The sequence below is a fragment of the Marmota marmota genome, unplaced genomic scaffold (genome assembly GCF_001458135.2).
Source record: "Marmota marmota marmota unplaced genomic scaffold, marMar, whole genome shotgun sequence".
In the NCBI taxonomy this organism is placed as follows: domain Eukaryota; kingdom Metazoa; phylum Chordata; class Mammalia; order Rodentia; family Sciuridae; genus Marmota; species Marmota marmota.
Genome location: NW_026000229.1, coordinates 34,110,707 through 34,125,614, shown reverse-complemented (window position 1 = coordinate 34,125,614; position 14,908 = coordinate 34,110,707). Strand labels below are relative to the sequence as shown.

The following is a 14,908-nucleotide window of genomic DNA, read 5'->3' as shown; positions in this document are numbered from 1 at the left end:
TTCTTATGCATAAGCACAAGCCACAGAAACAGCAGTAACTCTATTATCCAACCTGAAAAGAGAGTTGGGGATGTAGCTCAGTGGTAGAGCACTTGCCTAGTATATGCAAGGCCCTGGGTACAGTCCCTAGCACTGAAGGAAAAAAAAATGCAGTGTGTTGCTGGGTGCTGCCCTTCATCATTAATTCACTCACTCATTCAGTTAGCATTTATTAAATTTTTTTTTAATTTTTTATTGTGGGTTGTTCAAAACATTACAAATTTCTTGACATATCATATTCCACACTTTGATTCAAGTGAGTTATGAACTCCCACCTTCACCCCATACACAGATTGCAGAATCACATCAGTTACACATCCATTGATTTACATATTGCCATACTAGTGTCTGTTGTGCTCCGCTGCCTTTCCCATCCTCCACCCTCCCTTTATTAAATTTTTTAAAAAAATATTTTTTAGTTGTTGATGGACCTTTATTTTATTTGCTTATTTATATGTGGGGCTGGGAATCCAACCCAGTGCCTCACATGTACGAGGCAAGCGCTCTACTGCTGAGCTACAACTCCAGCCCTGCATATATTAAATTTTGATAGTGTACTAGGCTGTTTTAGCTATGATGAATAAAATGGTCCTTTCCTCTAAGAAATGCACTTTCTTGGAGAGGAGATAAGAAAATAGTTCTAATGAAAGAAATAATGCAGTGTAATAAAAGTTATAATAGAAATATCTGCAGGGTGCTGCTGAAACATAAAAGAGGAAATAATTCTGACTTCTCAATAACTTTCTTGGTGAAGGAGGAGCCCCCTGGAAGAAGGGACAGAATGTGCAAAACCACAGAAGTATGGCACAAACTCCAGGGCAAAAATTGTGAGTATTAAGGCTGGACAGTTAGATAGGAGATAAACATTTAAGAAAATATTGACTTAGAATAATTACTACTAAAAAACCTTGTTAACTCTGTATTGGCTCCTTATAGGTCACACAGATCACAGCAGTCAAGGTGTGAATCTCTGTAAGCTAAAACTGCTGAAAAAACTGTTTGAAATGCTTTTTGCCCTGCTTCCTTGGCCTTTGTTACTTTTTCAGGGCTATTTCAATAGAATGTCAGAGGTGAAACAACTGTCAGTTAAAGCCTCTTGGTTGGTGCCTTGATGCTGTTTGTGATGATCAAGAGCAGGGTGTTAGACTTATAAGCTGCTGCTGCTGTTTATTTTCTCTTATAAAATAGCCTCATTCAGAAATGGGGATCTATGAACCTTAATATTAGACTATCACTTCAAATCACAACCACCAAAAAGAGAAAAGAAAAAAGAAAGAAAAAAGGGTGAGTTGATAAGTCATTCCAATCAGGGTTTCTCTTTCTTTTAAGCAACTGACAAACTGTCACGGAATCTGCCAGACCTTACACTGGCTTTGTGCCTTCTCTCCAACTCCTGAACTTTTCCTCTTCCCCTCATGGGCTCTGAGCCTATTCCTAGCGTACAGGTCCCAGGCTCCTGGTCTGCAGCCATCCTGGTCCTACTGAGCTGATCCAAGTGTCCTGCTTCTGCTCCTGGTGGCCTGATGATCAAGCTTCATGGAGGTGAGTTATTCTTCCAATGCAGCTGGTTTTCTGGATATGATATGGAAAATAAGATCATAGAATGGGATATGAATTTTAGACCATGAAAGAAAATACAGGAAAATATTTAACTTCGCTGTACAGGTTATAGCTTCTATATTCTCTGAAGACCTCAAAATAACTGAGAATTTAGAGAGGCTGGTAAGAAAGTAATGAAATCCACCACAGCTTTTTGAGAAAAATTAAATGCTATATAAAACTACCCTCTTTATTAATGTAATCACCTTATTAGTTTTTGATTAAAATTATTAAGTATAACTTGGTTTTCTTGTTATACTATAATTCTTGATATTTTTTATTTGATGCAGAGCCTACTCTCCCAGGAGCTAAATATTTTTTAAATTGAATTCCTTATCTTAAGATCCCTTCCAAAGAATTAAAGTCATCATACTACAGTGATACATGCATACTCATATTTATAGTGGCACAATTTAATAACCAAACTATGGAACCAACCTGGTGTTCATCAAAGGATGAAGAGTAAAGAAAATGTGTGTGTGTGTGTGTGTGTGTGTATTATATGATGTAGTTTTATTCAGACATAAAGAAAAATGAAATTATGTCTTTTGCAGGAAAATGCATAAAGTAGAGACCATCATGTTAAGCAAAATATGTCAAATTCAGAAGGTCAAGGGTCATATATTTTCTCTTTTTTTCTTTTTTACCTCCAGTGTGGAAGCTGGAGGTAAAAAAGAAAAAAACAAAACAAAACAGTGGAGGTGGATCTCATGAAAACCAAAGGGAGATGAGTAAAAGGAAAGGGACAAGGGGTGGGAGGTGGGAAGGGAAGGGAAGTCCTGGGAGTGATATTGGTCAAATTAAATTGTTATATTTTGTGAATGTACAATTATGTAACAAAAAATCCCATCATTACGTACAATTATAATGCACCAATAAAAATGTGGGAAAATCCTTTCAGAGCTAAAATAAAAGAAATTATATTCTTCTGAACTTAGTGTTCTTTTCATTGTGAGACAGACAAAAGAGAAAGTATATTTGCCACAAGAAAGCTGAAAAAAACTCACTAAAATTAATTGACAAAATCTCAACATATGAGCGCTCATGTTCTGAGTTATCATTTCTACCAGTTTCCTCTTCTTATGATGTTTAAGTTCATTATATGTGCATTAATTATTAAGACCAGGTTCTTTCTGGTGCAGTGGCATATTCCTGTAATCCCAGCAACTTGGGAGACTGAGGCAGAAGGATCAAAATTTCAAGGCCAGCCTTGCAATTTAGTGATACCCTCAGCAACTTAGTGAGACTCTGTCTCAAAATAAAAAATAAGAAGTACTGGGGATATAGCTCAGTGGTAAAGAACCCCTGAGTTTGATCTCCAGCACTGATAAATAAATAAATAAGATCAGGTTCTAATTTCCTCTATCACAGGACCTTTAGGTTTGTTTTTACTCTTCTTTGTCCTTAGCTGTTGAAGGAAACAGGGGCTATAAACATTGTGTTTATAATTTTTAGAGGAAAAGAATAAACACTATTGTCTCTACCTATTATATTCTTATCCCTTTTAAGGCCAAATCAGGAAAAATAGATACTTTTCTATAATAGTAAGAAAAATTGGTCCTGTGATGGTAAGCATTTCATTTCAAATATTCAGTCAGAGGCTAGAAAGTTGTGAACTAAATGATCTAACATTTAGGCAGAACTTATGAAGCAAGGGTGCGTTTTGCTCTTGAGTATGAGTTGGTTGTGCCATATGGCTTCTCTCTAGATGGATTGTATTTCTCTGCTCTTAGGTTAATTCTTCAAAATCTGCCCATCAAAGTTTTAAAAACTTACTTTGGAGGACTAAAGGCTGGAAAGCAACAAATGAATGCCCTTTATATATTTTATTAACCTTGATTTCAAAAATTTGCAATCTAAAGCTTCTCAGGAAAATAAAATCTTTGGGATAACAAATTTTCCTACAGATTTCTTCTTCTTTTTTAAATAATTCTTTTTTTATTTGTTCTTTTCAGTTATTCGTGACAGTAGAATATATTTTGACATACAAGCATGGAGTATAACTTCCCATTCTTGTGCTTTGTACATGATGTGGAGTTACATTGGCTGTGTATTCATATATGAACATAGGAAAGTTATGACTGATTCATTCTACTGTTTTTCCCATTCCCATCCTCCCTCTCTTCCCCCTAGCCTTTGGTTTTTGGGATTGGCTTATTTCACTTAGCATGATAGCATCCAGTTTCATCCATTTACTGAAAATGCCATAATTTCATTTTTCTTTATGGCTGAGTAATATTATATTGTGTATATATTCCACTTTAAAAAAAATCTATTCATTTATTGAAGAGCACCTAGGTAGGTTTTTTCCATAGCTTAACTATTGTGAATTGAGCTGCTATGAACATTAATGTAGTCATGTCACTACAGTATGCTCATTTTAAGTCCTTTGGGTATATGCTAAAGAGTGGGATAACTGGGTCAAATGGTGATTCCATTCCAGGTTTTCTGAGGAATCTCCATATTGCTTTCCAGAGTGGTTGCACCAATTGCAGTCCCACCAGCAATGTATGAATGGACCTTTCCCCCCATATCCTTGCCAACATTTATTGTAACTTATATTCTTGATAATTGCCATTCAGACTGGAGTGAGATGAAATCTCAGTGTAATTTTAATTTGCATTTCTCTAATTGTTAGTGATGTTAAACATTTTTTCATATATTTGTTGACCATTCATATTTCTTCTGTGAAGTGTCTGTTCAGTTCCTTTGCCCATTTATTGATTGAGTTATTTGTTATTTTGGCATTATTTTTTGAGTTCTTTATATATCCTGGAGATTAATGCTCTATCTGAAGTTCTTCTATGAACATTGATGTAGCTATGTCACTAGAGTATGCTAATTTTAAGTCCTTTGGGTATATGCTGAAGAGTGGGACAAATGGGTATGTATGGCAAGTTACTTAAACAAATTTCTAATGACATCATAGCTCTCCTTGCCTTTTCTCTGTTCTGAGAATGTGTGCAGTAAGTGGAAGAAGGAGGACGCACTTTCTTAGAAAGTGATTCCTAGCAGCCACAGCTTTATAAAGACAAGATATCCTAAAAGATTTCCAAGTACTGGGCTGGGGATATGGCTCAGGTGGCAGCGTGCTCGCCTGGCATGCATGCAGCCTGGATTCGATCCTCAGCACCACATACAAATAAAGATGTTGTGGCCACCTAAAAAACAAATAAATAAATATTAAAATTCTCTCTCTCTTAAAAAAAAAGTGAATAAATCTTAAAAAAAGATTTCCAGGTACTGAAATTTAGAATCTCCTTTGGTTTCAATTTTTTTTTTTTTTTTCAAATTCAAAGCCTCTTTATTAACAGTAAATCCGGGGTTAGTTTTTGTACCCACGGCTGGCCCTCGGGCCTCTGGCGCGCTGGAATTTCCTGCCCTTGGAGCGGACACAGGGTTTGGTGTGGCTCTGTGGGATCCCAGGAGCCTTGCCAAAATGCCAGTACACGGTACACTCTCGACCCTTGCGAGGACCAGAGAAGAGGACAGTGCCACGGTTCTTGGGGGAGTCCAGGGGCAGTTGGTCAAAGGTGAGGATCTTGCCCCCAACCTTGAGGATGCGGCTGCGGCTCGGCTGCTCACGCTGGGTGCGCACACTTTCAGTTTAGGCACCTCCTGAAACCAACGTCATCTGTTATGGTCCCCACGACCACAGAGGTTTTGTTTTCTCGGCCAGGAAGCTTCATCTTTGGGATCATCCTTCCGGGAGAGGGAGAGAGGTGGCCTATTGGTGCGACTCATGAACAACCTCTTCAGTACCACTTGGTTGAAAGTAGAATTTGTTCCTCTAGCCAGAAACCTGTACAACTTGACCAACAGCCTTAGGTAGACTTCCTGGCTCTTGGGCTGCTTGCGTTGAACTTTTCGGTCCTTGTTGTGGCCTATGTCGACTCCCATGATGGCGCCTACAGCTCGGCCTAGTCTGGAAAGAGAGAGCCTGGTTTCAATATTTTACTTCTCTCCAGTGCAGTAAAAAGTTGTTCCAGGTATTTTGCCTCATTCATTAGATCTTCTTAATAAATCCAGTTTCATAAAGCATATTGATTGGCCTTTTGCTATTTAATGATTAAGATAAAAGGCTTTGGAGGCAGATAAGGAATTCAAATATGGGCTCCAATACTTAATAACTGTGATTTTTGGCAAGTTACTTAACCTCTCTAAGCTTCAGTTTCCTTAAAAGTGGGGTAATAATACCTATCTCATAGGGTTTTTATAAAGATTAAATGAGATAATATGCATAAAGCATTTTGCATAGTGAATGCTTACTAAATATTACATGATCCATGTCTTGTTATTATAGCAGAAGATGTGTTTTTTCTTTCTTTCTTTTTTTTTTTTTTTGGTGGGGGCGGGTATTGAGGATTGAACCCATACGTGCTTAACCATTGAGCCCACATCTCCAGCCCTATTTAATTTTTTTCTTTTTAATTTTGAGACAAGTTTTGCTAAGTTTCTAAGGCTGGCTTTGAACTTGTGATCCTTCTGTCTCAGACTCCTTAGTTGCTGGGATTACAGGTGTGTGCCACCATGCCTGGCTAAAGGATTTATTCTTGAGAGACAGGCTAACTGGAAGAACCTCAACTGGCAAGATGAATTAACTATAAAATCCCAAATCAATCATATTGTATGAACAACCAATATCATTAAATATATTTTTCATATCATAATTTCAGTCTTTTAAAATGTACAATTCAGTGGTTCTTGGCATATTCTCAAAATTGTACAACCATCACCACTATCTTAATTCCAGAACATTTTCATTATCCCCCAAAGAAATCCCAAGGCCATTATCAGTCACCTCCAAACCCCTTTGACCCAGTCTTGGCAACTACTATCTACTTCAAATATATTTTAAAAACACATTGAATAAAATTCCTAAATAACATCCACTTTCAAAAGAAGCTGGAGTTGTCACTCAGTGGTAGAGCACTTGCCTAGCACGTGTGAGGCACTGGGCTTGATCTTCATCATCACATAAAAATAAATAAATAAAATAAAGGTATTGTATTCATCCGCAACTAAAAAATATTTTTTTTTTAGGCATAGATAGACACAACACAATGCCTTTACTTTTTATGTGGTGCTGAGGATCGAACCTGGGTCCCTCCCACGCTAGGCAAGCCCTCTACCGCTAAGCCACAATCCCAGCCCTAAAAAAATATTTTTTTTAAAAAAGAAGAAGAAGGGGCTGGGGTTGTGGTTCAGTGGTAGACCACTTTCCTAATGTGTGAGGCACTGGGTTCAATTCTCAGCACCTCATATAAATAAAAAAATAATAAAAGAATTAAAGCAGCAACAGCAGTAGCAGCAGTGGCTGGATTTATCAGCACAAACCAGCTCTGGTAGGTAAGGTACCCTTTCTCCTAGATCATCCCCTGTTGGCTGGCTTCTCCTACAAGTTTTGTTTTATTCAGAAAGCATCTGTTTTTAAAGTTTTCAAGACAGTCCTGGCTGGCTTGAAATGCATTTTTTTTTTCCTGTACTGGGAATTCTACCCAGGGCTTCTTGCATGCTAGACAAGTGCTCTATTGCTGAGCCACAACCCCATCCCTTTTTTTTTATTTTGAGTCGGGGTCTAACTAAGTTGCCCAGGCTGGCCTTGAATTTGTGATCCTCCAACCTTAGCGTCCCAAGTAAAAATGCAAATTTTTTGTACTTGAATATTTTTTCTGGGTTTGGTCTTTTAGCACATTGAAAGGATGGAGAATAAACAGATTTTGTTCTCTCACTTTCACATAATTTCTCACTCAGTCTGGGACAAAAAATGAAGTACTCTGTTTTTGAATATTTTGTTATCTTTTGGGTTAATGAAATTTAAATGAATTATTAACATGTAAAAGGACAGTAAATTAAAGTTTTTCAATGTATAGCAGAACCATGGAAAATAAGACTAGAAATATGAATTTTCAACATATTGAAGAGAATTCTGAATTCTGGCCTTCAAAAAACTCACAAAAACTTATCTTGGTAGGTTCAAAGAACAACAGAAGATTTTGGAGGGTTAATAATCATTATTAACTAGAGCTTGCAACTGATTAGATGATAGGGCATGAAGAAGATAATAAAATATCTAAAGATAATTCAGATTTAAAAACTGGAAGACTTGTGATGCAATTAATAGATATAGGGAAGTCAAAAGAAGGAACGAGAGCTGGGTGTGGTGGCACACGCCTATAGTCCCAACTACTTGGGAGTCTGGGAGTGGAAGATCCCTTGAGCCCACACATTCAAGACCAGCCTGGGCAACATAGACGATGTTTAAAAAAAAAAAAAAAAAATTCAGCAAAGAAATAATAAAAAGAAGGAGAACAACAGAAGGAACTGATTTGGGAAAAAATGATTTCTGTTCTAGTAATATTGGTTTTGAAGGACCCAGTCATAGGCTCAGAGATTCAGATTTGATAGTTACTCATATAGAGGTTGTATATGAAATCATATAATGAATGACTAATTTGGTAAGAAGAATATAGAGTGGAGCTAGAAGAGAGCTGAAGACAGACCATGCCATTGTCCACACTTAGAATGAGAAGAGTAAGAGAAACTAACCAAGGCAGAGGAGGGGCCAAAGGAAGGAGAACTAGGACAGTATCACATCACAGGGGCCAAAGGATAAAGTAAATAAGTCAAGAAAGATGAAGGTTGAGAGTGTCATTAAATGAGTGTTTAGCAAACTCTACCAAATGAGTATCTAGTTGAGGTAGATGGTCTATTAAAAGGGCAGAGATTCAGACAAGCTACCTTAAGCAAAGAGAAAACCTCACTTATTATTAGGATAAATGTTTATTACTCCAACACATGTTTTGGGCCTCTACAATGACAAAGCATCTTGCTAGGAAGAATCAAAGGACAGTGTAGTGGTTAATATAACACAGCCACTGTCCACATTGCTTCTTTTTAAAAAATATTTATTTTTTAGCTTTAGGTGGATACGATATCTTTATTTTACATTTATGTGGTGCTGAGGATCGAACCCAGTGCCTCATGCATGCTAGGCAAGCACTCTAAGCCTCAACCCCAGTCCTTCCACATTGTTTCTATAATTTTTGTCTCTACCCAATAGCTGACTTCACCCTACACTTCTGCATGTTTTTCTTCCTTCTGTTTAAACTTCATCTCCAAGATTGTTTCTTTATGACTCTCCATCCCATAATCTTTCCTTTCCTGAACTCTACCTCATGATGATCCTTCAGACTACTGCTCTTACTTTCAGTTTCCTGATTCTGTTTCCAGATTCTTCTTTTTGCATTAGATCAGATCTAGGGTTGCTGGACAGTCTATGGAATAGGTCAGAAGCCCATCTGTGGTTTGGGAAAGGGAGTGGAAGCCACATGGTATGTGGAGTGCTGATGTTTAGCGTGGGCTATGGGGATGGCAGATATTTCTGGTAGGCACTGGGAATTACTCTTAGTCTAAAAAAAATTAAACATGCAAAAACCTCACAGTATTTTCTATAACACTCTTAAATATTGACTTTGAGTCTCTATTTCCATGGGCTGGAGAGAAATTCAACTTGTATTATTTGAGGAATGGCATCCACACTGATTACTGCTAAAAGTCTATTACTCAATCTAGTTGGTGGTGTATTGAAAACATCTTGAAATATGGCTATCCTCTTCATGCACACATACACACCCTTGTCTAGAGAGCTAGAAATACTGGATAAAGTTTCAGTGACAATTTAAGCTTTAGTTTTAAAGTGGTAGAATAAAAATACTGATTTCCCCCTCTTCTCTTAGAAACTAATCCTTCTTTAAGTCAAAACTACAAGGACAATGAAAAATAGATAAACTCTTTACAGTGAAACTAGATACATCAAGTAACTTGGAATACAACCTATGAAGAAGGAGTGCAGATCTAACATAAAGAAAGAATTACAGCTGGATATGGTGGTGCACACTTGTAATCCCAGTAACCCTGGAGGCTGAAGCAGGAAGATCCACATTTGAAGCAAGCCTCAGCAATTTAGCAGGCCCTAAGCAATTTAGTGAAACCCTGTCTCAAAATAAAAAAAGGCTGGAGATGCAGCACAGTGGCAAATTGCCCAGTATCCCCCCCCAAAAAAATTACATAGAAAAGTGCCTTATCATGTGGACCAAGACCTACATGTACCTTGTAGAGAACAATGAGAACAGATGGATACAGTAGGCTAAAGGAAAAACTTCAGAGCTCTTATCTTTGAGATACAGGTAAAGTGAAGTTGAATAAGGACAAATAAGCTATATTTACAGGAAACAATCTGTTCATGAGGTAGTGTGCAGGAGCAAGACTGCACAGTAAGCACTCCTGAGTGCTGTCATGGGGAAAAAAAGAACTTGTGCACATATTGTTTCCTAAAGAAAATATCCTCAAATATGGCTCTGCTTCCACCTTCACCCAAGTCTCTTGCAAAAATAGGAACAAAAAATAAATTGCATCTATAAGAATTGAAGAAAATGTCCAGAGTAAAGCAAGATACTATGACTTAGGAAATATAAAAGAGAAATTAAGAAAAATTGAGACTGGAGTGAGAAACTCTGATGTCTGTTTGATAGGAGTTTCAGAAAAAGAAACTGGAGAGGTAATATTGAAAGAGAAAAAAGGCTACATTATGGGGCTGGGGATATAGCTCAGTTGGTAGAGTGCTTGCCTCCCATGCAGAAGGTCCTGGGTTCAATCCCCAGCACCACAAAGAAAAAAAAAAAAAAAGCTATATTGCATTTGGAAAGGTAAAGGTGAGACTCTAGATATGAAATGAAGACAAAATAAACAGTCATCAATGCACTTGTGGCTATTGTAAATAGTGATATTAACATTTGAATAGAGGTTTTTGTTTGAATGTCTGTTTTCAACTCTTTTGGGTGTATACCTAGGAGTGGAACTGTTAGGTCATGTGGTAATTCTATGTTTAACTTTTTGAAGAACTACCAAACTTTTCCACAGCAGCGGCATCATTTTACATTCTCATCAGCAACGTATGAGAGTTCCAATTTCTTTTTATCTTCAACAACACTGGTTATTTTCCAATTTTAAAAAATTATAACAGAGAAATTGTATCTCACTGTGGCTTTGATTTGGATTTTCCTAATGACTAATGATATTGAGCATCTTTTCTTTCTTTTTTTAAAAATATTTTTTTAGTTGTAGATGGACACAATACCTTTATTATTTATCTATTTATTTTTATGTGGTGCTTAGGATCAAACCCAGTGCCTCACACATTTGAGCAAGCATTCTGCCACTGAGCCACTATCCCAGCCCTTGAGCATCTTTTCAATTATATGTTGACCAATTGTTTTATCTTCTTTAGATAAAATATCTATTCAAGTACTTTGTCTATTTTTCAAAATTTTTATCCCATTTCTTTCATGACTCTTTTAAAAAAGAAAATTCATATCTTAATAATGAGGAGTCTCCTTGCTTACAGCACTTTCCACAGATTATTCAAATGCATTTATTTGAAATAGTTTTATTCTAGTCCATTTGTATTTTTTATTTATTTTGAGGGCAAAAGGGATTTAACCCAGGGGCAATTTACCACTGAACTACATCCCTAGTCTTTTTTTTTTTTTTTTTACTTTGCACACAACAGTGCATTAGTAATACAGTTGTACAATATTTCCTTTCCTTTGGGTTTTGCATAAGACGGTTTTGCAGATAGAGTGAGCAAGCTTTGTTTTTGCATTTGTTTTTTCTTTTTTTTTTTTTGAGAGAGAGAGATGAGAGAGAGAGAGAGAGAGAGAGAGAGAGAGAGAATTTTTTTTTTAATATTTATTTTTTAGTTTTCGGCGGACACAACATCTTTGTTGGTATGTGGTGCTGAGGATCGAACCCGGGCTGCACGCATGCCAGGCGAGCGCGCTACCACTTGAGCCACATCCCCAGCCCTTGTTTTTTCTTTTTAAACATGTATTCAACTAGAAACAATTCAGAATAGATTGATACTGCCTTTTTATCACTACAGTTAGCTAAAAAATTGCCAGGCAGTCCACAAAACAGGATTTGCTTTAAGACCAACCCTTGGAGTTAGCTAGAGACTAACAACGCTGGGAGCTGCTGGGCCAGGACAGCTTAGCTTGTCCCTAGCATTAAGAAGAAAGTCCTGGTTGGAGGCACAAGGTCTGCAGCACCAGCAGTGATGTGACTGTACAGCTCCATCGCAAATATTTATTTGCAGGGTGATCACCATTGAGGGGGCACATAGCTGTAGGTGGGTATTCCTGGGACCTGGTATGTGGGCACAGTGACTGGGCAAGGAGCAAAAGGAGTTGGGGGGTGAACAGTCAGCAGGGTACCTGCTGACATGGTCATCATGATCCCAGGAACCATGCCCATGTGACCCCATTGCCTCTAGGAGGAGGGATGGGATCAGGGTACACTATAGCTGCATTACGTTGGGCTGCACCACCAGGGTGTGAAGGATGACGTGAGGAGGTGTTGCATAAGTGGCTGTGTGTAGTACATGCCTTGCTGTGCAAGGGTTTTGCTGGGGGTGGGCACTTCCCACAGGGTCAGAAGAAGAAGAGTATGGTGGCACGGCCCAGCTGTTGGGGGACAGGACACTTTGAAAGATGTGCCAGGAGTGTAACCTGTTTGGAAGGTAGGATTCCCTCCAAGGTAGAGAATAGGCAGGGGCTGCAGCTGCATAGCTCATGGGGAAACCAGTTGGATAAACAATTTCTTTGGCATTTGCATTGATAACCCCAGATAATCCAGGGCTATAAACAGGATTCATGATTTCAAGAACTCTCAAAGTCTGTCCGATAGGTGTCTCTTTTTTGGATTCAGCCCTTGGGGAGACACTCAGCAGGGCAGGACCACCTGTGGCCACTGCCCTGCCACCTTCTTCCATCCCCAGTCCTTTTTAGTTTTTGAGACAAGTTATCACTGAGTTGCTTGGATCCCCACTAAGTTTCTGACGCTGGCCTTAAACTTTCAATCCTCCTGTTTCACCCTTCTGAGTCCCTGGGATTATAGGTGTGTGCCACCATGCCTGATCATTTGTGTATTTTTAAAATTTGAGATGGACACAGGGTGCTGTGGTGCACGCCTGTAATTCCAGCAGCTTGGGAGACAGTAGGATCACGAGTTCAAAGCCAGTCTCAGCAACAGAGATGTGAGACTCTGTCTCTGAATAAAATACAAAATAGGCTGGGGATGTGGCTTAGTGGTTGAGTGCCCCTGGATTCAATCCCTGTACCCCCAAAAAAAAATTTGAGAGGGGGGTCTTGCTGTGTTGCCCAGGCTAGTCTCAAACTTGTGACTCTCCAGTCTCAGCCTCTGAGCTGCACTCCCTTCTGTATCTCTAATCCAATCTCACTGCATATAATCTTCTCTGTGCCAACTTCAACAGCATTCTACTAGGGCCACACTAGGTTACAAGGTAGACATCAGCAGAGACAGCATGGCAATATTTTTTAAAGTTAATTAATTTATTTTAACTAGGTATATATGACAGAAGAATTTATTTTGATTCATTGTACACAATTGCAACACAACTTTACATTTCTATGGTTGTACATGATGTAGCATCATACCATATGTGCAGTCATACATGTACCTAGGATAATAATGTCCATCTCATTTCACCGTCTTTCCTGCCCCCATGCACCCTCCTTACCCTCCCTCACCTTTGCCCAATCAAAGTTCCTCCATTTTTCCCATGCCTTCCTGCTCTCTGTTATGGATCAGCATCCACTTATCCAAGAGAACATTCGGCCTTTGGTTTTTTGGGATTGGCTTATTCTCCAGCTCCATCCATTTACCTGCAAATGCCATAATTTTATTCTCTTTTAATGCCACATAATATTCCATTGTGTATATTTACTACAGTTTCCTTATACATTCGTCTATTGAAGGGCATCTAGGTTGCTTCCACAGTTTAGCTATTGTGAATTGAGCTGCTATGAATATTGATGTGGCTGCATTACTACAGTATGCTGATTTTAAGTCCTCTGGGTATAGACTGAGGAGTGAGATAGCTGGGTCAAATGGTGGTTCCATTCCAAGTTCTCTAAGGAATTTCCATACTGCTTTCCAGATTGGTTGCACCAATTTGCAGTCCCACCAGCAATATATGAGTGTGCCTTTTCCCCCACATCCTTGCCAACATTTATTATTGTCTGTATTCTTTTTTAAAAAATTTCTTATTGTTGTCTGTATTCTTGATAGCTGCCATTCTCACTGGTGTGAGATGAAACCTTAGAGTAGTTTTGATTTGTATTTCTCTAATTACTAGAGATGTTGAACATTTTTTCATATATTTGTTGATCAAGTATATTTATTTTTTGAGAAGTGTCTGTTCAGTTCCTTAGTCCATTTGTTGGTTGGGTTGTTTGTTTGGTTTTTTTGGTGTTAAGTTTTTTGAGTTCTTTATATATCCTGGAGATTAGTGCTCTATCTGACATGTGTGTGGCAAAAATTTGCTCCAAAAATGTAGGCTCTCTGTTCACCTCATTAATTGTTTCTTTTGCTGAGAAGAAGCTTTTTAGTTTGAGTTTGTCCCATTTATTAATTCTTGATTTTATTTTTTGAGCTTTAGGAGTCTTGTTAAGGAAGTTGGGACCCAATACAACATGATGGGGCCTACTTTTTCCTCTATTAGGCTCAGGGTCTCTGGACTAATTCCTAGGTCCTTGATCCACTTTGAGTTGAGTTTTGTGCATGATGAGAGATATGGGTTTATTTTCACTTTGCTGCATATGGATTTCCAAAACTTCCAGCACCATTTGTTGAAGAGGCTATCTTTTCTCCACTGTATGTTTTTGGTGCCTTTGTCTAGTATGAGGTAACTGTATTTACGTGGGTTTGTCTCTGTGTCTTCTATTCTGTACCATTGGTCTACAAGTCTATTTTGGTGCCAATACTATGCCATTTTTTGTTACTATAGCTTTGTAGTATAGTTTAACGTCTAGTATTGTGATGACTCCTGTTTCACTCTTCTTGATAAGGATTGCTTTTCTGGGTCTTTTATTTTTCCAAATGAATTTCATGATTGCTTTTTCTATTTCTATAAGGAATGATGTTGGGATTTTAATTGGAATCGTATTGAATCTGTATAACGCTTTTGATAGTATGGCCATTTTGACAATATTAATTTTGCCTATCCAAGAGCATAGGAGATCTTGCCATCTTCTGAGGTCTTTTTTTCAGTTTCTTTCTTTAGTGTTCTGTAGTTTTCTTCGTACAGGTCTTCATCTCTTTTGTTAAGTTGATTCCCAAGTATTTTATTTTTTTGAGGCTATTGTGAATGGCGAGAGTTTTCCTAATTTCTCTTTCAGAGAATTCATCT

General features: G+C 38.1%; 1 protein-coding gene, 1 non-coding gene and 2 pseudogenes across 2 annotated transcripts in view; 2 read left to right on the top strand and 2 right to left on the bottom strand.

Moving 5' to 3' along the window:
- The first annotated feature begins 1,466 nt into the window (after positions 1–1,466).
- Positions 1,467–14,908, top strand: part of Trim69 (tripartite motif containing 69) — a 32,969-nt gene continuing 19,527 nt past the window's right edge. The window contains exon 1 of the mRNA XM_015480711.2: positions 1,467–1,581. Within this exon, the coding sequence (XP_015336197.1) occupies positions 1,576–1,581 (6 nt within the window). The 5' untranslated portion in view covers positions 1,467–1,575. The remainder of the gene's footprint in view (positions 1,582–14,908) is intronic.
- LOC107138140 lies at positions 4,900–5,567 on the bottom strand (annotated as a pseudogene).
- On the top strand, positions 10,236–10,309 carry Trnag-ccc. The gene has a single exon. It is a non-coding gene; the product is annotated as a tRNA-Gly (tRNA).
- On the bottom strand, positions 11,670–12,352 carry LOC107138141 (annotated as a pseudogene).